The following is a 27,195-nucleotide window of genomic DNA, read 5'->3' as shown; positions in this document are numbered from 1 at the left end:
TCATTGTTTTCTTGTGTTGGAATTTTTATCTTCATTTCATGTTTAGTAACCAACTGCTCTGTTTTAATGGAGAAGGAAAGTCATCCTGCACTTGGGGGTGCCAAATGTTAGGCACCCCCAAGTGATTGTATTGACTTACCTGAAACCCCGGGCCGGTGCTCCTATCAGCAGAAAACGTCACCGGCCTGGGGTAATACCAGTGAGCACCACGGAACGCTTCTCTTCCGTCTCCCTCTTTCTTTGCACACTGCATTATGATTCATAGGAGCCTCACTCATAATAAATGTCTTAAATACAGACCATGAACTTAAGGCATCTAGAGAACACAATGGCATAGAGATGGCAGCTTTAAAGATCTGTTTGTAACACCTGCAGCAGTTGCTTGGTTCTGCCCAGTGTCTGCAATAAATTTATTTGCAAACTGCAAAGCATTAAACTTATATGTTGGCCCTGGCAACAATTTGCTACTTATGAATTACTCTTAACCATATTGTTTTAATTATTTGATGGTCCTTTTTTGTTGTAAATAAACTGTAAAACAACTGTATTTTTTCTAGATGGATAGTTGTTGATTTTGTGCTTTTATCTTTTATCCTTTACAAATATATTATATATTTTGCACAAACAAAATATAATGGCACAGATTGCCTCCTTGTTTAGTTCTAGATCTTCCCATAGATTTCAGATCTGGTGTCACATAGTGGTCACACCTAAAAAGGACACGAGAATAGAACTGGGTACAACCTAAATCCAATATTCTATTTCCCCTGTAGGCAAGATTGTACATTACATATTTTATTTCAATAAAAGGAAACAGAATTAAGGTGGCCATACACGGGCCGATAAAAGCTGCCGACAGACCAAGTCGGCAGCTTATTGGCCCGTGTATGGGGCCCCCTGACAGGCTTCCCCCATCGAGATCTGGCCGAAAGTCGGCCAGATCTCGATTGGATGGGAGAAAAAATCCCGTGGGATCGCGGCCGCATCTGTTCCTTGATCCGACTGCCCGTTCACATTCGTTAGGATCTGATCGTTGGACCCTAGGGCCCACGATCGGATCAGCCCGATATTGCCCACCTCATCGACATCGCCAAACGAGCGGATCTCTCAGTGTATGGCCACCTTTAGTCAGGTGGGTACCAGGAAATAGATTCCTAATTGTAAGCACAAAAGTGTCAATAACTTTGACTCAACATTTCTTCCCAAGACTATAATACTTTATGTAAAATTTCACAGGGATGTCAGGTAAAAAATCACTTCATGGGTTTGTCTACTAAATGGTGCTAAAGATTGTCTATTCACCTATAGCAACAAGAAATCGGGTAGGCGGCGTTAACTGTTGTAGAAGCAAACATATTATCGGTTGCTATAGGTAACTGAACTTGGACTGTGTGTATTTTATTACATTTGGCAGTATTATACTATAGATAGACCTATTCCAAGCAATAATTTGTTTAGTTGTGTTTAGTTGGGGTACACTTTTATTTAATTTGTTCATTAATGACTTAGGGTAGGGGATTGTAAGTAATGTATCAGTATTTGCAGATGACACAAAACTATCCAGCCCAATTAATTCCATCCGGGATGTGGCATCCTTGCAACACGATCTTGATAAACTGGCAATCTGGGCAGCTAAGTGGCAAATGAGATTCAATGTTGATAAATGTAAAGTCATGCACCTGGGATGTAAGAATATCCAAGCCACTTATACCCTTAATGAGACTGCACTAGGCAAATCCATAATGAAAAAGGACCTTGGAGTCCTTGTAGATGATAAACTTGGCTGTAGCAAGCAATGCCAGTCAGCAGCATCAAGGGCAAATAAGGTCTTGAGCTATATTAAAAGGGGCATAGAGTCACGGGAGGAGGGGGTCATTCTTCCACTGTATAGAGCACTGGTAAGGCATCCATGTAGAATATGCCGTACAGTTTTGGTCTCCATCACTCAAACAGGACATTATTGAATTAGAGAGAAGGGCAACTAAGCTGGTGAAAGGTATTGAAAATCTTAGCTATGAGGAAAGACTGGCCAAGTTGGTGATGTTCACGCTGGAGAAGAGGCGCTTAAGGGGTGATATGATAACTTTGTATAAATATATAAGGGGATCTATAATAATCTCACTAATTCTTTATTTAACAGTAGGTCTTTCCAGCTGACACGAGGTCACCAATTCCGTTAAGAAGAAAAGAGGTTCCGCCTAAATATTCTGAAGGGATTTTTTACAGTGAGAGCTGTGAAAATGTGGAATTCTCTCCCTGAATCAGTGGTACAGGCTGATACATTAAATAGCTTTAAGAAGGGGTTGGATGGCTTTTTTTGCAAGTGAGAGAATACAGGGTTATGGGAGATAGCTCATAGTACAAGTTGATTCAAGGACGCACAAACTAGCAGCAGCAGTTGGGGAGACACGCAAACGGACATGGGGTAGGCGACAGAGCAGGTTTGTGCCTGGCACCCCCCCCCCAGCTTTGCGCCCTAGGCACGTTCCTACTCTGCCTACCCCTAGTTCCGGGACTATTCCGATTATCATTTTGGAGTCAGGAAGGAATTTTTTCCCCCTTTGAAGCATATTTGAGAGGCTTCAAATGGAATTTGTTGCCTTCCTCTGGATCAACTGGCAGTTAGGCAGGTTAAAAAAAGTTAAAAGGTTGAACTTGATGGACGTGTGTCTTTTTTCAACCTAATTTGCTATGTTACTATGATCATTATTTATTTTGTATGCTTTCTTAATTATTAGCCTTTATACTATCCTACTCTTTCTGTCCTGCCACTGAAAATGCTTTCTGATTGACTGTTAACTGTGAGGCTTCAGCTTTATTGCTATTTTTGTTTTTCACTTCTTTTATTTCTAAGTAGGCCATCTACTATTCATCTGTTCTAACTGCTGCTTGGTTGCTAGGGTAAATAAGACCTAGTACCAGGTAGTTCTTAAAATGTCAAACATGATCCATTATGTGTTTAAAAAGGAACATTTTTTTTCTCGCTGTGGATGACCCATGATTTTGGCTGGAAAAGAAATTTCCAGGGCCAGCCCTTTTCAAAATCGTTTAGGTACTTCTGCCCCTCAGCTGAATGGCCCTAATATGTGTAATAGAGAAGGTCCACAGTTTAAAATTACAGGGACTTTAGCATTGAACATTTTTTTCTGCATAGCTTCTTTAGACTTATCTCTTCAATCACATTACTAGTAAGAATTTTGTTTAATTACACCTATACTCACTTAGTCACGTCCCACGCAATTAAATATAGTACAGGATTAGCATGCAAGGGAACACCCTGCAACAGGGATGTAATTATACATTAATCACAGAATACTTCCTTAAAACAAAGAAATTGAGATGAAACCCCAATTACTGTTAAATCTGTCTAATGTGAACATTGCACAAAGTAAAGTTGTTTCCCGCTATAATTTCTTAGAAATGTTGCAAGGCATTAAGAGAAACAAAGAACTTGCTGCTCTACAGAGAAGCTAGAATCTGTGGCTTACATAGAAGCTTATCTGCATTGTCATCAAGCGATGACAATGCAGATAAGCTTTACAGGCATAGACAGATGTAAACTCCACTGAACATCAATGATTTAAAAGACGATGTAAATTCCACTTACCCCCCAATGAACTGACTTATTAGCACATTAATTAATAATTTTGACTATTTATATAAATTACTTATTGTACAGTAAAATCAACTGTTTATTTTGGGAACTATTTATTTAAAGGGATACTGTCATGGGAAAAAAAAAATTGTTTTCAAAATGAATCAGTTAATAGTGCTGCTCCAGCAGAATTCTGCACTGAAATCCATTTCTCAAAAGAGCAAACAGATTTTCTTATATTCAATTTTGAAATCTGACATGGGGCTAGACATTTTGTCAATTTCCCAGCTGCCCCAAGTCATGTGACTTGTGCTCTGATACACTTCAATCACTCTTTACTGCTGTACTGCAAGTTGGAGTGATATCAACCCCCCAGCAGCCAAACAAAAGAACAGTGGGAAGGTAACCAGATAACAGCTCCCTAACACAAGATAACAGCTGCCTGGTAGATTTAAGAACAACACTCAATAGTAAAAACCCATGTCCCACTGAGACACATTCAGTTACATTGAGAAGGAAAAACAGCAGCCTGCCAGAAAGCATTTCTCTCCTAAAGTGCAGGCACAAGTCACATGACCGGGGGCAGCTGGGAAATTGACAAAATATCTAGCCCCATGTCAGATTTCAAAATTGAATATAAAAAATCTGTTTGCTCTTTTGAGAAATGGATTTCAGTGCAGAATTCTGCTAGGGCAGCACTATTAACTGATTAATTTTGAAAAAATCTTTTTTTCCCATGACAGTATCCCTTTAAAGATATGAGCTATCTCCTACATAACATTTTCAGCAGTGGAATGGATAGTTATTGGGCTGCACAGCAAGGCCATACTGTAGGTATTTTCCATAAACTGCTTAAAAATCCCACTGGGGCCCCTATAGTTGAGTATCATAGTAGCTGTGGTGGGCGGGATGCGTGGGTAGGCCCAGACTGGCATTCTGTGGGTTCTGCAACACCATAGACAGTGACTATTTGTTGGGTCTCTGTGTACTTGGAACGCCTGTGCCTATTTTGAATCCCAGTCTGCACCTAAGTGCGTTCATGCATTGCGGCTACATTGTTACTCCTATCCTCCAGCTCAGCGGTCCCCAACCTTTCTTGCACCACTGACGAGTTTCAAACAAGACAATTTTTACGAGGACCGGGGGGGAGATGTCAGGATCAGACTGGGAGCCCCCCTTCTGTGAGGCGCCTTTCGCCCGGCCCTCACGCATGAAGGCGCGCTCGGCATGCATGCGTGCACAACGCTGCACGGTGCTGTATTTTTTTTTCTGCCATTTCCAATATCGGAAGAGGGGTCTGGTCCGGCAGGGGCCCATGAGGGTCAGGGCCCACCGGATTTTTTTCCAGCATCCCGCAGGGCCAGACCGACCCTGGAAGATGTAAATGCGTGGGTGCATTTCAGGCTTACCAAAAAAAACTGTCCAAACAGTATTTTTGTCCTTATTGCGATAGAAAGCTTCCTGGGCTTTGCACAACTGTTGTCATAGCAATGGAATGTCAGGGAGCTAGGGTTGCAGGTAATTAGGGCCCTTTTCATTGTTTTTTGACTATTTTAGACTATTATAGACTGCAAGTGGCACCAGAGGTTGCCCAGTTCAGCACAGCACTTGGTCCGCCGCTTGTCCATGGCCTGGTAGTTGGGGACCCCTGCTCTAGCTTGTTTCTTTAACATCCTGAATTCCCATATTCTTAACTTTGGCCGCACTCTGGCTTTCTTTAAGTCATTTTATAGGCTTCCACTTGCAAATTGTCACCTTTAACCTGCCCCCAGAAAAAACATGACCTCATGCACAATTCCACGTGGCACCCAAGCAGCAGAAAGATCACTCTCATTATAAAAAAGTGAAAAGCACAATAAGAAAGGAAGGGAGCCAAAATGAAAAGCAATGTGCCAGTAGGTGTGTATTATTTACTGAGCAAAAATGTAGACATAAATATCACATAGAATCTCCCAGCAGCAGCCCCTTGCTAACAACTGGGCATTCTTGATTAACTTAGATGCTTCTTTTGTGCCACGAGGAATCACTATTACTTTTTCCAAAGCTTTTTTTTTTTTGAGCAATTCTGGTAGAGACTTATATGACTGTATTTAGTTTAATTGAAACTTTTGATCTCATCTGCTTTATACATTGTGTGCACAGTGTTTAAAAATAAACAACTGGTGACTGTCCACTCCTCATCTTTCTCTTGCAGTTAAATTGGAAAGGTAAGAACAAGGAAACACCTTAAGCTTGTGTGAGCAATAACATTTCTTCTTACTTACCTAGAAAGGATCAAGGTCAGACCCAAACTGCCCAGGAATCTATATTTAAGGTCGGTAACCTACGTTTACATGTAAAACTGCAAAACTACAATGCTTTGAGTATGAAGTTCTGGGGTGTTTTGTTTTTTTTTCTGTGGGAAGATGAATCATTTTCAGCCGGGATAAATTAAATATGTAATCAGGGTATGAAGGTAAGAGCAGGAATATCCAGACTTCTAGCTCACCTATGCAAAATGTCTTTTTTTAGGGTTTAATTTTCATTCCTGTTTTTTTTTTCAATTTGTTAATACTCACAATGTGTGCGTAGTTTTCTGTCTATTCAGCAACGTACTGGTCTATTTATCTCTTTATCAAGCTCTGTTTTCATAATTGGGTAAATTGGGTCAGTCTGTCACAAAGTCTGTGGGTCATTGGTCTAGGTTGCAGCCAGGTCACAAATCAAGTTTGTCCGCCTTCCCCCAAAGTTAGATGACATCACTTTCAGTTTTAAAATGACACCATTACCCCTTTTATGGTTTGCATTATGCAGCTGGTCCAAGCAGGTAAAAATACGATGTGCAGGTCCAGACGTGTGTACACCTAGACGAGTGTAGATCACTAAGCCATAAAACACTGTAAACTGAAATTACTAAATTGTAACTATGGGAAGCCAGTATATAGCATATAGCTATATATAGCTGAATTTAGCTTGTATAGTTCTTTTTCAGTAGAATTTTATTCAAGTGTCACATTATTTCCATCGATAATTATCTTATCACAACTGAAAGAAAGTAAATTTATACAATATCTAACATTGCTTTAAAATTTCCCCATAAATGTGTTCAAACTTTCCATAACCTCCCAAATTTTGTAAAATGGACTGCACACATGCCAATTCTTTTTCTCACTGTTGCTATTTTCAAAATGTTGGGAGGTATGATATTGTCCCATAGTTGAAGCCAATCTTGTTTAGACAGTGTCCACCCTATTTCTTTTTCCCATGCTTTAACATATCCAATACCTGTGTCGGGTGTTAAATTGCCTATATAGAAGTGATATAGCCTCTCTAGGCGTGGGCCCATTCAAGCACCACCTTATCAAAAAAGGAACTACTAGAATCATGAGATGTGGTGGTATTCCAGCATTTACGTAAAAAAAATTAAGAGTTGGGAGTCTGTATCTTTCAGTAATAGGGAGTTGAAAATATTTCACTAGAACAGTGCCGTCCAAATTCTGTGGAACTGAGGGCTGGAATTTTTCTGGCCTACGCGGTGGAGGGCCGATAATGGAAGCCAGTGTTGACCACTCCCCCTTTAAAATACAACCATGTTACCACAAGAACTTTTAGGACCATCTCCACATTAATGGTGGCAAAACACAAAAAAAAAAACAAATAGTTGCTACTCACTGCAGAGATATCACTCATGTGAAATATCTAAGGGTGATATGTGCCCCTTTAGAAGGTATGGAGTAAGAAATACAAGGGCTCACATGTTTAGGTCTAACTTTCTTGGGTAACCATAGATATGCTGAGGCAACATATAGAAAAGTGTAAGCATTCTCCAAGGCTACCCACTGAGGGGCTCTGTAGTATTATGCATAAGGGAAAGCATGGCTGCAAAATAATAATTCCTGTAGCTGGGAAGGCCCAGCCCACCATTGAGTGTGGACCTGTATGGCTAAATCTGGGAGCTCTGTTATTCCAAATAAATTTGAAGACCTTGGCTTCAAAAACTTTCAGATCTTAAGGCTTAACTTGAATAGGAAGTAGGTAAGGATGTCATAGGACATATCACATATAATATAACATCAACAGCAAATAGCTGATTTTATGCTGTATACCATTAACATCCAAACCTATTGGGGCAGATTTACTAAAGTGGCCATCAATTGCGAAATTTTGCCAGAGATCCCATCCGCAGTTACATCGCCAATTTACTAACAGGCGTAGAGGACAATTCGCTAGCGAAAGAGACCATCACTTACGTAGTTTTGTGCCCTATAGCATGGTGAATTTTTGCTCACGAAAGTGCGAATTTTACAGAACATTACCTCTTTCTCCAGAGTTTGCTTTGCCACCTTAGACCTGGTGAACTGATAAGATTATAAAACAACGGGCAATGAGTTTCACTTAATGGCCCCTTTAAATATTTAAACTTTTGCGCCGAAACGTGATGACGTGATCCGTTCGGGCTATAAAGCCCGGAAGTGCGCCCTGCGCACGCCATAGGAGGCAAGTCTCACAGAGGGACCGGATCGGCTTGGCGAGTGTCCCAGTTGGGCCCCTAGACCACCAGGGTAAGAAATGCTAACGCTGATGAATTAATGCTAGCGAATCTTCGCCAGCATTCGGCTGCTGAAACGCAAATTTGCATTTTAGTGAATTAGAGTAGTGGTAACGAATTTATGCGTTGCGAAGTGGTGTGAAGTGTTCACTGGTGAAAATTCACCCTTTTATTGAATTTGCCCCATTATAAATTTATTGGCTTGGATTTCTATCACTAAAGGCTCAATAGCCAGGACAAATAGCAGTGGAGATAAGGGGCAGCCTTGATGGGTGTCCCTAGCAATTTGGAAAGCCTCTGATATGCTGTGGCCTATATGAACCTTCGCTGTCGGATTAGCAGAGCTGACAACCATGTCATAAAGTTATGACTGAAACCCCAATGTAACAGGGAGACTTTCAAATATCACCAGAAAATAGAATTGGATGCTTTCCTGAAATCCAATTTTAAGATCATAACTGGTTGTGAAGTTAGCTTAGCTCGGGATATCAATAACACAAGACACTAATAACTTAATATCAATATTTTGTACTGAAATTGGTCTAAAATTCCGGCATTCTGTAGGCTCCACTGTTTGGGTGTAGGCAAAATATTAGCTAATAGTGATGCTGCTGTAAAATGTTTGCCTAAAAGAAGGCCATTAAACATATCCATCAAGAGTGGAGAAAGAATAGGAACACATTTTTTATAATAGGTGGCCGAAAAGCCATCTGGCCTCGGGGCTTTAGATAACTGTAGAGTGCTAATAGCTGAAATCACTTCTTTAAGACTCCATTCGTTCTTTTTGGTCCAAAGACAATTGAGGAAGTACCTGCTCCTGAAAAAATTGTAACTTTACATCCTGAAAGGGAGTAAATGTGTTAGAATTCAGCTTACTATAATAAGTTGCAAATTATTTTACTATAGTCGCTACTGCTAGAGACCTGGATGCTGTTCCAGATGTATAATTCTTTTATTCAAAAATAGCTTGGTTCGTGGATTTGGGTTGGTTTTTCCACACAGTCTCCATGTAGTCACTCTTGTGTCATTCTGCCCAGTGATGTAAACAGGCCCAGATGCTATGTCGTTGGGGCCCCCACAAATTCCCACAGGTAAGCACCTCTACAGTTTAATTCTTGATGTAGCATTTCCAGGGTGCCCCTGCACCCCAGCACTTACACCACTGGCTTTTAATGGCCATATTACCATACAGGACTCCCTGTGACTGCAGGAGGGCCCACTGAAGAAGATTTCACCATCTACCCTGTCCCTTTACAAAGCCCCAGTGCAGCACAAGAGAAATCTCTTTACTCCTGGAAGTGCAACAAGTCCTCAGAAATACTGCACACAGACAAAGACAAGTGAATGAGCCACAGCGTTTTATTGTTAAACCAGAAAGTCTATGTCTGAGTATTATCATCCATCCAGGATGTGGCATCCTTGCAACAGGATCTTGACAAACTGGCAATCTGGGCAGCTAAGTGGCAAATGAGATTCAATGTTGATAAATTTAAAGTCATGCACCTGGGATGTAAAAATATCCAAGCCACTTATACCCTTAATGGGACTGCACTAGGCAAATCTATTATGGAAAAGAACCTTGGAGTCCTTGTAGATAATAACTTGGCTGTAGCATGAAATGCCAGTCAGCAGCATCAAGGGCAAATAAGGTCTTGAGCTGCATTAAAAGGGGCATAGATTCACAGGAGGAGGGGGTCATTCTTCCACTGTATAGAGAGCTGATAAGGCCCCATCTAGAATATGCCGTACAGTTTTGGTCTCCAGTGCTCAAACAGGACATTATTTTATTAAATAGGGTACAGAGAAGGGCAACTAAGCTGGTAAAAGGTATGGAAAATCTTAGCTATGAGGAAAGACTGGCAAAATTGGGGATGTTCACGCTGGAGAAGAGGCGCTTAAGGGGTGATATGATAACTTTGTATAAATATATAAGGGGATCATATAATAATCTCTCTAATGCTTTATTTACCAATAGGTCTTTCCAGCTGACACAAGGTCACCCATTCTGATTAGAAGAAAGAGGTTCCGCCTAAATATTCGGAAGGGGTTTGTTAAGATGTGGAATTCTCTCCCTGAATCAGTTGTACAGACTGATACATTAGATAGCTTTAAGAAGGGGTTGGATGGCTTTTTTTTGCAAGTGAGAGAATACAGAGTTATGGGAGATAGCTCATAGTACAAGTTGACCCAAGGACTAGTTAGGCAGGTTAAAATAGAGTTTAAAGGTTGAACTTGATGGACATGTGTCTTTTTTCAACCTAACTATATATCTATTACCTGAAATACTCAGCACCTCAGGTTTTCTGGATATGAGTTTTTTTTTCATAAAATGGTATGCTATAAAAAACTACATTTTAATCAAGTAATTCAGTTCATAGTTCTGTCCTTTACCATCCCACACGTATCACTGCCTTCCTAAGGTACCTTGGACCCATTCTGACAATTCCAAAAATATATGGTTTTCTTTGGTCATACACAGTAACTATGAGGGGACTACTAGACCTTGCAGTATAAAGTTAATATAATTACAGATCTTGCTACAGAAGTAAAAACAGACAAAATTGCAAAGAGGGATGTCCTGTTAAAACATTATTTTTTTCTTAGGTAATCTGAAAGGAGTTCCCTCTTTGTCAATGTGTGGGTTTCCTCCTGGTACACATTCCACATGCTAAAACCAACAGGTAGGGTAACTGGCTCCTGGGCTTTAAATATGTTTTTATCATTTCCCCTAATAATAACATTGGCATCAAGCTTCATTTCTACTGGTGAGGCTGGTAAAATACCAACCAGGTGGCAAACCTGATAAAACTGACTTAGCATGTGACAGGGACCTTAGATTGTAAGCTCCACTGGGGCAGGGACTAATGCAAATGACGTTTAATAGTATGTGTCAGTGCCATATAAATAACTTGTAATTATATCTTAAACCATCCCCTAGGAACAAACATTAATGGGGCGGTTCATCCTTAAGTTAACTTTTAGTATGTTATACAATGGCTAATTCTAAGCAGGGTTGCCAGATTGGTGGTTTTCCAGCCAAATTGGGCTACTAATTTAAAGCCCAGGCAGTTTTTGAAAGTACAAACTAGAAAAGGAATGGATTTGGGCTACTTTTTGGCCGTTTGGTTGGTTTGTACTTTGGAAATGTTTTTCTCGTCCTCATGTGTCAAGTCTGTGTCTCCCAGTGCATGTTGGGTAATGTAATTTTTGTTTTACAATTTGCCGACTGCCAAGTTTCATGTAAGACTATAATACCCAGCATGCAGTGGGACTGGCTTGTGTAGAAGTCGTGGATTACCAGATTTTGGGCTCTGTACCCCAGTCTCCTATCCCTCTTAAGCATTCTCACATTTTCCTGAGACTTTCCTCAATTTCAGGGCAAATATCTGCTGGCCACCAAAAGGTTGACCTGTTTTAGCAATGTTTGTTGAAATTGTATATGTATTAGGGCCACATGTCACCTCCTGGGCCCTATCTGTCCAATTTTGCTTAGTGGGAAAATATGCCAAACAGTGAAAAATTGAAAAAGGTTTATTTTCACTTATATTCATTTTTTTTAGACTTTTGTTTCACTGCACAAGTGCTATTTTTGGGCTACATATGAAGCACCTCTTGGCTAGTTTTGGGCTGGATTTGTAGCTGACTTTAGATGGTTTTGAAAATTAGACCTGTCAATCCTGAGCAACTTTTCAACTGGCCTTCTTTTTTTTTCCATAATTTTTTTAATGATTTGCCTTCTTCTTCTTCTGACTCTTCCCAGCTTTCAAATAGGGGTCACAAACCCCATCAAAATTATGCTTTGTAACAATACAAAATGTATTGTTATTGCTACTTTTTTTAAGACTCCTCTTTCTAGGCAGGCCTGAATTATTCATATCCCAGTCTCTCATTCAAAACGATGCAATTAGATACCTCCCAACTGTCTCGTTTTCAGAGGGACAGTCCCTCTTTTAACAGCTCAACCCGCAGTCCCTCGTTTGTACTGGAAAGTCCTGATTTTCTCTGCACTGAACAGATAGAAAAACTAATAATGTTTCTAACTTTATTGGCTTTTGACAGAGAGCCCAGAACAGCCACAGCTGCAGATAAGATACTTTTGTAACAATTTCTAGATATGCAAATAAGTTATTGTTACAATATAACATGTCCCTTGGGAAAAGATGGTCTCACAGTTTAAAGGGCAATTCACCTTCATTAGCAAAACTGTAATAACTGAAAAAAAACACAGAAATATGTTTAAAATTTCATAACCTGCCAAATTTTGTAACATGAACATGGTAATTAGGGGGTGTGACCACAAAAAATGGGCGTGGTCAAAAATCTTATTTTATAAGATAAATGTGGTAAAAATGGAATAACACAAAAACCACATGTCATATTTGTCTCAGAAAATCATTCTCTAAATCATAATCATTAATTAAAGGTGAACAATCCCTTTACCATAAGAGCAGACTCTCCTCAGGGCATTTAACAGGCACTTTCCTCCAGGTCATTCCCAAACCCTATGGATTAATTGAAGAGTGAAATAAGCAGGACGTGAATTAATGTAATGACTTGCCCTGTGAGTAAGGGATGGGCGGGGCAATGTCCGAGTGGTGACGCCCCTGTTGTGTTTAGTTGTGGCTGGAGGATCAGCGCGCGGCAGGGCTCGGGTTAAGAGAAGTGGGTGGGGCGCTGATTTTCGCCTTAACTACACCTGTAGCTGCCGTGTATCCGCCCCGCACTGCGCAGCTTTGTTAGAGGAAAGCGGTAAGTGCTCTCTGTCTTTAGGGGGGTTCGTGTGTTTAAAGTTCTCAGGAATAGCTACTTCCCCGCACGCACACACGAGTTCTCGGCGCCCGCCAAAGAGAACGTAAGATAGTGTAATATAGAGGGGAGAGTCGCACTATGATGGATGTGCCGGGACTATTTCCAGTCTCATGATGCGGCTCGGGACTTTCCTTGTGACTCCGGGGACGGATAGTTCCGCTCCCATAACTTTCACGTATTATTCGCCCCCTTTCCTATAAGCGCTTCCCCTTCACATGGTAAAATACTGCGCGGCTTTCCCAGCGTGGAAGTCTATAGAAGTAACGGGGCGTGGGAAATAAGGGTGAAAAAAAACCATGAGAAAGAAATGTCCTGTGTTTGTATCAGGATACATCCTGTAGACTTCCTGCTGCTGTTTAATTACTACTCCCTATTCCAGCTACATCCAAAGGCTCATTGGGGAGGATTGCTGGGAGTTGGGGCAGTTACAAGAGACACATGCCTGGCGTCATTATGTGACAGAACAGGAGAGACATCTCTGGGGGTACATAGGGGACACAGTCACCCACTGTCTAACAGGAGAGACATATCTGGGGTACATAGAGGACAGTCACTCCCTGTCTAACAGGAGAGACATCTCTGGGGTGCATAGAGGACAGTCACTCCCTGTCTAACAGGAGAGACATCTCTGGGGTGCATAGAGGACAGAACAGGAGAGACATCTCTGGGGTGCATAGAGGACAGTCACCCACTGTCTAACCGGAGAGACATCTCTGGGGTGCATAGAGGATAGTCACCCCCTGTCTAACAGGAGAGACATCTCTGGGGTGCATAGAGAACAGTCACTCCCTGTCTAACAGGAGAGACATCTCTGGGGTGCATAGAGGACAGTCACCCACTGTCTAACGGGAGAGACATCTCTGGGGTGCATAGAGGATAGTCACCCCCTGTCTAGCAGGAGACATCTCTGGGGTGCATAGAGGACAGTCACCCCCTGTCTTAACAGGACAGACATCTCTGGGGTACATAGAGGACAGTCACCTTAATTTAACAGCAGAGACAATCCTGAGGTGCAAAGAGTACTGCCATCCTATCTAGCAGCAGAGACATCCCTGGGGTACATACACGATAGCTGCTCTTATTCATCAGGAGAGAGGGAGTTGCTAATGTATTCACCCCCCAAGTGAATGCGGACACACACACACACACACACACACACACACACACACACACACTCTCTCTCTCTCTCTCTCTCTCTCTCTCTCTCTCTCTCTCTCTCTCTCTCTCTCTCACAATCTGACTTTCCTTTCCAACAACTACACAACTGTCACACATTATTTCCCAGGTATCCCTTGCTGCTGTCAATGACTGGCACGTGTATAGTATTGTAACATTTCCAATTTTACTGTGCAGTGTTGTGTAACACAACTGGCTACCTTAAATACACACAATGCTGCTGAAAAAAAACACTTATATTGTGACAGCAGGCAGAATACAGTAAGGAGACAAGCATTTAAGGAGCATGTACAGGGATTGGGTTCTTATACTCCCCTTTGAGTTAACTTTTAATATGATGTAAAGAGTATATAAAAGTATATTCTGGGACAGTTTGCAATTGGTTTTCATTTTGCATGATTCTTTTTTTATTTAGCTTTTTATTAAACAGCTCTCCAGATTGCATCTAGTTCTCTAGGGTCAAAATTCCCCTAGCAACCATGCATTGATCTGAATGAGAGACTGAAATAGGAGAGGGTCTGAATAGAAAGTGGCCCCCCTCTTTTCTGAAAAATGCTGTGGCCCAGAACCCATGCAGTTTAGAAAAACTCCTGCCTTTTTTTCCTACTCTCAGTTTCTGATTTTACTCTACTGCACATGCACACAGCCTAGCATCAGAGATTCCTGGTAAATGCAAGAGGAGCACCATTAGTTTGTGGTAATCATCGTTGGTGGGGTTCCTAGCACCCTCCCCCCAGTGATTTCAACAGTTCCCTTTTAAAGGAACAGTTCAGTGTAAAAAAAAAAAAAAACTGGGTAAATAGGCTGTGCAAAATAAAAAATAAAAAAGTTTCTAATATGGTTAGTTAGCCAAAAAATATAATCTATAAAGGCTGGTTTTCAGCTCTCTAACTCTGAGTTAAGTCAGCGACTTGAAGGGAGGCCACATGGGACATTTCTGTTCAGTGAGTTTGTAATTGATCCTCAGCATTCAGGTCAGATTCAAAAGCAAACCGTTATGACCCATGTGCCCCCCCCTCAACCGATTGGTTACTGCCTGGTAACAAATCATTGGAAACAGTGGCGTAACTGAGTGCGCCGGGCCCCCCTGCAAAAAAAATCTTCAGAGGGGCTCGGCGCACTCCAATTGCCATCCAGCCTCCGCCCACTCAGTGCCGACTTGAGTCCCCCTTCGCCGCAGGTAAGAGAGCAGCTGGGAAGGAGGGGGTTTTCTTATTAGGTATAGAGGAAGCAGACCCCACAGTCCAGGCCCCCCTGCGTTCTGTTCTGTTAGACATCCGCTCACTCCAGCCTTTATACATTACATTTTTGGCTAACTATATTGAAAACATTTTTTTTAATTTTGTACAGCCTATTTATTAACCCAGTTTTTATTTTTAAACAGCACTGCCTTATTTGGTGATGCAGTGATCATAATGGGGAGCAGATGTCTGGCACATTGCAAGCATAGTCAAAATTCTGCATCAAACCAATTGATACACTGCAAAATGCATCCAAATACATTTGGCACAGGTAGACTATTTCAGTAGAAATTACAGTGTCTAACAAACATCCCAAATAATTAAAGACTGTTGTTGGATGCTATTTCAGGGGTGTGCATCTAAATAATTAGGGGTATTATTCCGTTGGATCAGTGGCAAAACAGGATGCCTATTTAGGGCTTCTCCCTACGTAAACACACTCCCTGCTTTTATAAATGAGGATACCTGGAAATGCAGGTCTGTATATGCAACTACATGCAGCCCCATTGGCTCCTATCTTGGGCATAACTAATATGTAGTGTTGAAGCTCATTCATGCAAGCATAGGGTCGGGAACACATGCCCCAGAACTTGAGGGAGTAATCCTTAACAAATTTTGCATGTTTTCTTTTTTTTTTTTTTTTTATTTATTTAGATTTACCATTGACGTGATAGTAAAACTTTGCGTTTACATCATGAGCATTCTACCAACACAAGACAGCATACCAGGTAATTGCATGAAATTTCTGGCTACACGAGTTTGCTGCGAACAGGCTTAGCCAAAATGAAATTGTTGACCTACTTCTAATACTTTACGGGTGTGACACGCAGGATATTTCCTGTCCTTTGCATGGCAGTGGGCCAATAAGGGGTTAATCCCCCGCCGGAAGGCGGCACAGGAAGTACAATAAAAGTCCATCCGGGTCCCCCCGCGCCCATCTCAATTTTCCTGTCGAAGATACCCCCCATACCAGAGGTGCTACTCTCTCCCTCTGAAGCGCCTGGGACCGAGGTTCTTACCTTGTGTGTGTTCCAGGGGAAGCCGGCGGGCTTCTGGCCTTTGTTGCCGATGGCGCAATCAGCCGCAATGCTGCCTTAACGGAGGTAGCGCATGCGCGATAAGACGCCAGCGCCCATCTCTCTAATGGCGCCTACGTTTTCACGCTGCGAATTTACGCACGCGCCTTTTCGCGCCGGTTTAAAAGGAGGAGCGCATCACAGGTTAGTTCCTCTTATGATTTCAAACGAACTGGCTGGTGTTCATTTCTGGCAAGACAAGACTGAGGAATCTGTGTGCACCTGTATTCTCGATTGATCCCAGGTGTAAGTTACATGGAGGTTTTAAACGCTGGAGCCTTATTCTTTGGAATATCTTTTTAATTACTTGACAATGTTATTTATTTCCTCCAGACTGTCAATTATGAGCTGCAGACGCTCAGGCTCCAGGGGGTAAGGCACTAAGAGAGTTTTTTTCCATCGTGATTGATACAAACTACAAGCAGCGGTGAGTAATTATAATACCTTATTTTTCAGGAGTCCCCCATTAAGAGAGGAATCTCAAAGAAGGAAGACTCCCAGAACTGATTGTATTGCATGCGGAGAAGCAGCAATTCTAGGCAAAAGGCTCTGTGAGAAGTGTCTGCAGGAAGTGGCTGGCCCTCCTCTGATCAACTGCACTCTATTAAAGACTGGATGCAGACTACCATAAAAAAATCTGAGTGATATGGTCAATGTAGTTACTGAGAAAGTACTACACAATCTAGATGAAAGACACAAGGCGCCCTCCTCTATGACTGAGGTCAGTGACAGACCTCACAGGAACACGCACTACTCCAGTGTTTCTGAAGGGGAGCTATCTTTAACCGATCAAGAAGAAGAAGAAGAACAGTCTGAAGATACCTGTTCTTTCAACCTTGAATACCTAGAGCCACTCATCAAAGCAATGAGATTTTCTCTGGAACTTGACAATACTGAGGATACTCCTAAACATGACAAAATGTTCAGATCAGCGGTCAAAAAAGGAGAAAAATTCCCGGTACACAGAGTCATTAAAGAAACCATTTTAGAGGAATGGAAGACGCCAGATAAAAAACTTAATTTCTCCAGAAGACTTAAAAAGATGTATCCATTCGAAGAAGAGGACTCAAAACTCTGGCAAGCCTCCCCTAAGGTGGATGCGGCCATCACTAGAGTGGCTCGACGTACTACCTTGCCTGTGGACGAAGGAGTCTCGCTAAAAGATGCGATGGAAAGAAGACAAGACATGACACTCAAAAAATCGTATCTAACATGTGGAATGTCCAACCAAGCCTCCATAGCCATTACCACTCTGGCCAGAGCCAACCACATTTGGATAGAAGAACTGGAACAAGCTGTCAAAGCGGGAACAGACAGAAAAAAAGCTTATTGAAATGATCCAAGATGTCAAAACCGCAAACGAATTCACTACGGAAGCATCCATGGATCTTGTCAGACTCTCGGCCAAAGCTATGGGCCTTAGTGTGGCGGCCCGTAGAGCTCTCTGGCTGCGCCACTGGCATGCTGACCCGCAAAGTAAACATAACCTTTGCTCCCTCCCATTTGAAGGGTCACTTCTGTTTGGTGAAAGACTCGACAAAATCATATCCAAAGCCTCTGCAGGAAAATCGGCTTTTCTTCCTCAGGACAAAAGAGACAAGAGGCCCTTTAGAAAAAATCCCCTGCAGGAGGCCAAACAGTATAGACCGGGAAAGCCCTTTACTAGGCAACCCTGGAGAAGAACCCAGGGACAAGGGGCACCTGGAAGAAGGGACTTCAAACAGGACAAAAAATCGGCATGAGGGTGCGCGAGCCCCTCTGTCTTGCCTTGGAGGAAGACTTCAGAATTTCAGGACAGTGTGGGCTCAACACGTATCAGATCAATGGGTTGTAAAAACCCTAAGCAATGGTTATGCCCTGGATCTTCAAAAATTTCCGACGTTTTACTTTGTGTCTTCAGAAAAGCCTCGATCCCCACTAGCTGTTTCTACCCTAAAGATGATCCTTGGGGACCTACTAGACAGAAAGATCATCACAGAAGTCCCCAAAAGAGAACATTACAGAGGTATATATTCTCACCTATTCTTAAGAAGAAAAAAGAATGGGGATTTCAGAGTAATTCTGAACTTAGGCCATCTGAACAAATTCCTCAGAACAAAAAAATTCAAAATGGAGACACTGAGGTCTATATGCCAGTTCATAAACCATGGAGACTGGATGCTCAAGATAGATATACAAGATGCCTATCTGCATGTTCCAGTGTGGGAACCACACAAACAATTCCTACGGTTCCTGATCCTGGGAAAGCACTTTCAATAACAAGCGCTCCCATTCGGACTAGCTTCAGCCCCAAGAGTTTTCACCAAGGTGCTTGCTCCCATGATGGCTTTCTTAAGGCTAAAGGGGATCCAGATTTTCGCATATCTAGACGATATATTGGTGAAAGCTCCTTCCAAAAAACTCCTCCTACAACACCTGAGTATAGTTCTAGATACTCTGAAAAAATGGGGGTGGCTCGTCAACTGGGAAAAGTCCATGTTGGAGCCAACACAACAGATTCAATTTCTGGGAGTTATCATAGACTCCAAAAAACTTCAAGTAAGTCTAACAGAGGAAAGGATTTCAGACATACAACACCAAGCAGATTATCTGTCTCATCATCCATCCTTGACTGCCAAGAGATGTCAACAAATTCTGGGGAAACTTATGTCCACCATAGAGGCGGTGAAATGGGCACGAATTCAAGCAAGACCTCTCCAGATAGAATTCTTGAACCAATGGAACAGGAATCACCTGGAAAACTCCCAGTTGATTCACCTATCACAGACGACGATCACTCATCTCTCATGGTGGCTCAGGAGAGAGAACTTGCAAGTTCCTGTATCTATCGCCTCCCCTACTTGGGAAACACTGACCACGGATGCAAGCAGAGCGGGGTGGGGAGCACACTTCAAACACTTCCAAATTCAAGGGAAGTGGACACCCATAGAAAGCAAAAAATCCTCCAATTGGAGGGAACTGAAGGCGGTGCTACTAGCGATCCTACACTTCCAAAAACACCTCAGAAAAAAATCTATACTGATCAAATCAGACAACCTAACCACAGTGAGTTATATAAACAACCAGGGAGGAACCAGATCCAAACAACTGTTGTGCTTGACCACAACTATTTTCGAATGGGCTCAAAACAATGCGAACCACCTCAAAGCCTCCTACATACCAGGGACATCGAACACCTTAGCGGATCTCCTCAGCAGGAAATTTCCGGCTATCGGGGAGTGGGAGTTGAACCAGCAGATTTACGACCTAATATGCCGAAAGTGGGGTCACACATCCATAGACCTGATGGCTACCTTTCAGAACAAGAAGAATCTAGTGTTCGGTTCGTGGGACAAGGACCCCAGAGCGACCTTTTGGGATGCTTTCTCATTCCAATGGAACTTTCAACTGGCTTACATCTTCCCTCCAATCTCGATGTTAGCAAAAACCATCAAAAAAATTCAGGAGGACAAAGCTCAAGTCATCCTCATAGCTCCCTGGTGGCCGAGAAGACTCTGGTTCCCCCTCTTACTTCAGATGTCTCAGGAGGAGCCCTTCAGACTCCCTGTAACTCCGAACCTTTTACACCAGGGATCCCTACTGCACCCAGACCCAGGGTACTGGGCCCTGACTGCTTGGAGATTGAAAGGATAAAACTCAGAAAGGAAGGACTCTCAGAGGGAGCAATCAACACTCTTATTTCTTCTAGAAAGATGTCTACCTCTTCCAAATATAACAAAATCTGGGAGAAATTTTCCAGCTGGGGGTTAGAGAAATTTGGATCGTCTTTCCTCATCTCAGAGGTCACCATCATCGAATTCCTGCAGTCAGGTTTAGAGGCCAGTCTCAGCGCTTCTACCTTGAAAGGTCAGATTTCTGCCATATCTGCTTATACGGACATTCAATGGTCCTCATATCCTCTGATCAAAAAGTTTTTCAAGGGCCTCATCAGAATCCATCCTCCAGTTAAAGACACAGTCCCTCCCTGGGACCTCTCCCTAGTACTGGATGCACTGACCAAAGCACCCTTTGAACCTTTAGATGATTTACCATTAAAAATCCTGACGTTGAAGACGGTCTTCCTACTTGCCATTTCCTCAGCAAAAAGAGTGGGAGAACTACACGCTCTCTCATCTGATGCAACTAAGATCCAGTTCCTTCATGATAAAGTTACTCTAAGAACTCGAGAAAACTTCATTCCCAAGGTTGCCACAAAATTCCACATGTCCCAAGACATAGTGCTTCCTACTTTTTTTGAGAATCCCAAGAACGAAGAAGAGAATAGACTCCACAATCTCGATGTGGTGAGATGCCTAAAGCGCTATATACACAAGGTGTCAAGTTTCAGGAAATCTGAAAATCTTCTTATTCTCTTCGGAGGTCCTAGACAAGGCATGGGAGCTTCCAAAAAGTAATCTCAGCATGGATTAAAGAATGCATTCTCATGGCCTATTCCTCTCAAACAATACCTGGGCCATCATCAGTCAAAGCACACTCCACCAGAGGTATAGCGGCGTCTTGGGCCTTCCATGCCCAAGTTCCAGCTGACGAGATCTGCAAAGCTGCTACCTGGAAAAATTTACATACTTTCTCAAAACACTACTGTTTCGATGTTTATTCAAAAAACCTAGCTGGGTTTGGGCTAAGTGTCCTCTCAGCTGCTGCAATAAAAGTTCCTGAATAATCCCTCCCTATGTGTTCTGCTTTTACATCCCCTTATTGGCCCACTGCCATGCAAAGGACAGGAAAACAGAAAATCTTAACATACTTACCGTGATTTTCATTTCCTGGACTGTAGCATGGCAGTGGGCAGGGGTTTCCCTCCCTATTAGGGGGTATTGTCTCCAGTCGTTGAGATGGGCGCGGGGGGACCCGGATGGACTTTTATTGTACTTCCTGTGCCGCCTTCCGGCGGGGGATTAACCCCTTATTGGCCCACTGCCATGCTACAGTCCAGGAAATGAAAATCACGGTAAGTATGTTAAGATTTTCTGTTATCTGAGCCGGCATGGAAGCATTGAACATTGTCACCATTGTGATTTTGGGCAGTTCTTCTGCCCAGTGTGTTCTCAGAGCTTAAAGGGCATGTAAAGGCAAAAATATAAAATCCCATTTTTACTTTCTTTAACGAAAAAGAAATCTATCTCCAATATACTTTCATTAAAACATGTCTACGGTTTTTATCATAAACCTGACTGTATGCAGTGAAATTCTCCCTTCTTTTACTGCTGTTGATAGGAATTGTCAGATGGTCCCTAACTGCTGTGCAGGTAAACGATCATACTTTCAAATGGCAGGGGGAGCCCCCCCACCTTACTTCCCAGAACTCGAGCAGCATTGTTGGATTCCCTGTAGAGATTTGTATCCAGAGACGCAGTGCAGTCTCTATATTATGATTATTAATCAGTCTTGCTGTATTGGCTTCTATGGCAGATATTATTTGACTTGTGCTGTTTTGATAATTTATGACGATCCCTAAGCTTAACCTCCCAACTGAAGCCCAGACCACACTGAGCATGTGCGAGTCTTGATATTGCAGAAATGTCTAACAAAGTTACAAGATGACAGCCCCCTGCGCCAACTTTGAAAGCATAAATCATTTGTCTTATTAGGCTGCTGGTGCAGTAAGTTCATGTTTATATTTAGTATACATAATACAGCATTTCTAACATTATTCTATTTTAGACTTTAGTTGCCCTTTAAAGGCTTTGAAATTGATGGGAGTTGGGGGGGGGGGAAGCTGTTACTGGCACCCTTCTGCTGGCAGATAAACACTATGGGGTAGATTTATCTAAGAGTGAATTTAGAGATCTCCATAGTCCGCAGAGTGAAATACCGCCTCTCTCCATTCATTTCTATGGGATTTTTATTAAAGGGTGATAGTGAAAGTTCACCATTTGATAAATACGGCTTTAAAAAACCTATAGAAATGAATTGAGAGCGGCAGTATTTCACTCTGCGGACTGTGGGGATCTCTTACTTTACTCTTTGATAAATCTGCTAGTGATGTGTGAGTCGAGAATTTCTCAACCTGCACCCGACCCTAACCCGCCCCCTCCCAAACCGCACCCGACCTGGGCCCGCTACTGCTAGGTCACGGGCTGGGAGAGCAGGAGACGAGCTCGACCTGGACCTGCCTGCGACCTGAAGATTTTGTGCAGGAGTCTGCCAAAACCTGCAGGTCCCACGGGATTCGGGCCGGGCCACATATCACTAAAGTCTACCCCTATGTCCTGTGTGCCTGTTTAGAGGCAAGTTAAAACAAGAACACAAAGATAACTGTGGTTAAAATCTCTCTGTTCCTATGTCTCGAGGTTGCAGTGCCTTTTTTTTTTTTTTTAATATATACCTTTTGAGCTGAAAAGGTGGAAATTATGTATAGGCTCGCAGTGCCATTGTTACAGGCCCACGGTGTGGCCGTGGCAACAGTGATTCTGTTTAAGAAAATGAGTGGAGACACAGAGCCAATGTTACTGGTGTGCTGCTGCTGCTCAACTGACAAAACAGCAGCTCTCTGTGTCTAAACTCCCTCACAGTGTGGGCTTATGGGTAACCCCTATTGGTGGGAATGTGAATGGATTACACCACTATACAGAACTTGGCTACAGTCTGATGCACAGATACAGTATACATCCACAAATATATATATACATTCATGTAAATGTGACCTCATATTTACTGGGGTCACACCATCATCTCACTGACTTGTGTAGACAAACCTGTATTTGAAAGACTTGTCACTTGCTTACTGTATATGTATATCTCGTTTTAGAGGAACATAGTGATTTGTGGTTATGTGTCTTTAACAAAGCTTTTTGTTTGTCCATCCAGTATCCAGTATTTGTTTGTTGTTGGGATGTTGTGTACTTTGCTCTGTCATCCTGTGTTTATGCAGTTGTTGTGGTTGGGTAAACTTGTGTCTAATCATTGGCTCCTATATTCTGGTTGCAGGCTTTGCTTCCTTTTGAGTCTTGCCATCTCTTTTTGAGCGAATGCCTGTTTATGTTGAGCACACTATAAAAAAATAAATAAAAATGTGGCGTGCCCCTCAAATGGTTGCATGTTATCAGGCCAAATCACCAGGGTATTTAAACTTTTGATCAGGGTCATTTGGGTAGTTTGTGTAGTGATTATGATTCAAAAAGAGTAAACACAGTTGTTTGACAATAAATGGCTTCAGCCAACCACTTACCATGAGTGAAAGAAAAGTTTTTGTGTTATCATTCATATTCTCTGAAACATGGTTAAGAAATCCTAAATTCTGCCAGGGTATGTAAACTTATGATCACAACTCTATGTAGTGTTGCATGTATGTGTGTCTGGTTATTTACATTGTCTGTAAGACTATAGAAATGACAGAGATATAGCTTTTTATAGTTTTATTGCTTTGCGGGTGGGCATGGCAGGACTATATTTAATAGAGAAATATTAACTGAAGCTTCAAATTTTCTTTGGGGTGTTGTCATTTTAATTTTTTTTTTTTTTCCAGAGGAAGCAGTAACCAAATCATCTGGTGATGTGGATGGTTTTGAAAAAGCTGTTGTTGGAGGTAATTCTTGTCCTTATGTTTGTGAAGATTCTCATTCATCCAGGTCATGGTATGTCTGTAGAAATAAGTCAAATCAACTGGACTTGCTGTGCTTTTCTTGAAGAGTTTGCATCTGTCAGAATTCATTTCTGAATTGAGAAAGCCAGTTGGATGACTGGTGAAACGTCTTCAAGAAAAAAGTACAGTTGATTTGACTGATTTCTAAAGACAATTCTTGTCCTTATTTTGACCGTAGTGCAATCAGCCAAAAAACACAGCATTCCCCAAAAGTGCCCCCCTTAGGCTCACTCTGTCATGCAACCCCTCCCTCATCTTGGTGATGTATTATGGAATTTTATGTTCCTCTGCTATCCAGAGAATCTGTGAACCCCCACTATATAAAGCATAGATGCTTCAAGTTGAGAAATGGTTGTTATGTAGGGTTATAACAAACAAGCGAAGTTGTGCTCCCCACTAATTTTTAAAACTATTAGGCGGGGGTGCAATGAGGCTGCGGCCACAAAATACATATAGACAAATACAAGAATCCTCTGCACTCAACCCATTATCAATATATTTAAGACAGAGACATTTTGTGCATACTACTACTGAAAAATGCCTTACCCTTTAAACAAAACAGGGATTGTTTGTCCATATATTGCAATATATTTAAGCTGGCCAACTACGTCAAAGCCATCCCATATCTGGCCAGTCCTACGCTCAATTTTCATCTGATTCATGTTATGTTGGGTTGCCACCTGCCCGGTTTTGACCCGGACAGCCCAGTTCTTTGAAGGGCTGCCTGGGTGAAAACTGCCTGCCCAGATTTCCAAATTAGGAAAACCAGGCAGAATTTCCTATGATTGACACGGCGACCAGCCAATTGCCGATCGGCACATCATAGCCCCACCCCTGATGTCACAGCCCCGTCCGGATTCCACCTGATTAAAAGGTGGCAACCCTATTATTATGACTATATGGTTTCCTTTCTCTCTGTGGAATTGAGTGTGTTTGTGCAGGGGCAAAGAAAATTATGTACGACCATTATGTAGTTTTTTTTTTTTTTTTTGTAGTTTGGGAGGGACTGCTAAAATGCTAAACTAATTTATTTTCATTTTAAAATCTGAGGAACAACTACAAATGATGACCTGAGAGAAATATGAAAATATACTTGTAATATGTTACAACATATTTGAAATGCGGTCACTCACAAGCTAGGGTCTCTTTGCCCTTTTGTTAAAACCTTCAGTGGCTATATGTGGTTGCTTGTATGACTTTCTGGATTCCCCCTTTAGCTTGTACTTGCCTAAGCAGGGTCAGTACTGGCTCCCCTTAAAGGATAACTAACCCTTAAAAATGAATAGGGCTAAAAATGTCATATTTTAAATACTGAACTTATTGCACCAGCCTAAAGTTTCAGCATCTCAATCGCAGCAATGATCCAGGACTTCAAACTTGTTACAGGGGGTCACCATCTTGGAAAGTGTCTGTGACACTCACATGCTCGGTGGGCTCTGAGCAGCTGTTGAGAAGCTAAGCTTAGGGGTCATCACTAATTATCAAGCAGAAAATGAGGTTGGCCTGTAATATAAGCTGATGCTACAGGGCTGATTATTAAATTCTGATGCTGATTGCACTGGTTTCTGTCTTGCCATGTAGCAATTATCTGTATTAATTACTAATCAGCCTTAAGCTGCCCATAGATGCAAAGATCCGATCGTTCGAATCCTCGAACAATTGGAATTCCCCATCTCCCGACCTGCCACTAACCTTTCAGATCAAATAAAGTAGAAAAAGAAAATATCAGCCGATGTGTTCTGTTCCTCTTTGTTGCCTTGGCCATCCTGCCCTGTTTTGCAGCAATGGTTTTCCGCATACTAACTCCTGTAATATATCCACACTGTTTATTCCAATGCTTGTAACTGCCGAAACCTATTTTCCTCTCTTAGGTGTAATTGCTGCCGTATTCCTAACCCTTATTACTGTTGTGGTGCTGATCACAGTGTACTTGTACAAGCATAAAGGCAGCTATCGTACCAATGAAAATGCAAAGGATGTGGAGGCAAGCAAGACCTTGCAGATGGAGGACCGTGCCCTCACTCCAGAAAAAAAGGAATATTTCATGTAATTGCAAAATATTTTGGGACTTAATTATTCATAACTGAAGGACTCTTATCTGTGGACTGTGGAATGTTTTGACAACCCCTCCCAGTCATGGTTGACTGTACCGTAACTGTGAAGTTTAGAGGATCCGGCCTTTCATGCTGGTGGTCTCTCTGGTCCCTTGCAAGGAGATGGGTGAAGGATGTATTTTTTTAACTTGTGGCATATAGGATTGTAAAATAAATGTAACATTTTACTTTAGTTTTTGGAACCACATTATGAATTTTATAACACACCTTACATATTCTTTAGCACTGTTTTGGTAGTTGCAGCATGTACCTTTGCCCCCTCCTTGTCTTGCACTTTTATTGCATTTCATTTTCAGCACTGGAGCTTTCTGTTCTGCAAATACTTTTATATATAATTTAATAATTTAGTCTTGTCAAGAGGGCTTTGCTTTAGTTAGATATGTAGTGACCCCTCACTGACTTTAGTTTGTTCCTGCTGAGCATAGAAGTACAGTGGCAAGTCCTTGCTTCAGCCTATTTATTAAAGAAATAAAAGGTTCTCATTTTTAAACTTTTTGCAGTATTATTTACAAGCGATTTATTGGCCAATTCTCATAATTTGGATAATTTAACAAGAGTAGTGATGAGCAAAGCTTTTTTTGGCAGGTATGGTTTGCTTTAAATCTTTGCTGGTGAAAATTTTCATGAAACTGCTGCAAAATTTGTGTGGTCCGTTTTGGAGAATTAACATTTGTGTGTATACAGAAATAAATATATAGTGCTAGTGCAATAAAGATGGCTGCTTTAAGTTGTTTTCAAACCCCACCAACTGTTCTACCTTGTGAGATTCCTTCTAAGACAAGGGTATTATGATTTCCTATGGGGACACAAGGGGATACTGCAGGAAAAAAGGAGGATAATGGAGCAACTGACCAGAAGACTAGAAGAAAAGTTCAGTCTGGAGGTGGTTTCAGATCTTGGGAGGATCTAGTTTTTTGTTTTTTGAAACGAGGCATTCTTCTATATTTGAGGAAGTTCAGAATGAGCTGGAAGGTAGACTTTTTTTTTTTTTTCCATCAAGATATTTGATTAATTGAATTACAAAAAATATAAGCTATTAAAAATAGAAAATTAGGCAAAACACCTATTTTT

At 41.8% G+C, this 27,195-nt stretch overlaps 1 protein-coding gene across 1 annotated transcript; it reads left to right on the top strand.

Annotated features, from left to right (window-relative positions):
• Window positions 1-12,752: 12,752 nt before the first annotated feature.
• LOC100127312 (uncharacterized) lies at window positions 12,753-26,837 on the top strand. The gene is made up of 4 exons (NM_001168380.1): window positions 12,753-12,872; window positions 16,004-16,077; window positions 23,894-23,953; window positions 25,882-26,837. Exons 2-4 carry the CDS (start codon window positions 16,044-16,046, stop codon window positions 26,058-26,060), a joined length of 273 nt encoding a protein of 90 aa, NP_001161852.1. The 5' UTR covers window positions 12,753-12,872; window positions 16,004-16,043; the 3' UTR covers window positions 26,061-26,837.
• Window positions 26,838-27,195: the final 358 nt, after the last annotated feature.

This window comes from Xenopus laevis, chromosome 2S, assembly GCF_017654675.1.
Source record: "Xenopus laevis strain J_2021 chromosome 2S, Xenopus_laevis_v10.1, whole genome shotgun sequence".
In the NCBI taxonomy this organism is placed as follows: domain Eukaryota; kingdom Metazoa; phylum Chordata; class Amphibia; order Anura; family Pipidae; genus Xenopus; species Xenopus laevis.
The sequence above is the reverse complement of the archived record's forward strand: the minus strand, read 5'-3'. Positions and strand labels throughout refer to the sequence as shown.

Coding starts and splice junctions, on each gene's coding strand:
- LOC100127312 (NM_001168380.1), top strand. CDS start 16,044: ATGAGCATTCTACCAACACAAGACAGCATACCAG. Junction 16,078..23,893: donor AACACAAGACAGCATACCAG/GTAATTGCATGA, acceptor TTTTTTTTCCAG/AGGAAGCAGTAACCAAATCA. Junction 23,954..25,881: donor TGAAAAAGCTGTTGTTGGAG/GTAATTCTTGTC, acceptor TTCCTCTCTTAG/GTGTAATTGCTGCCGTATTC.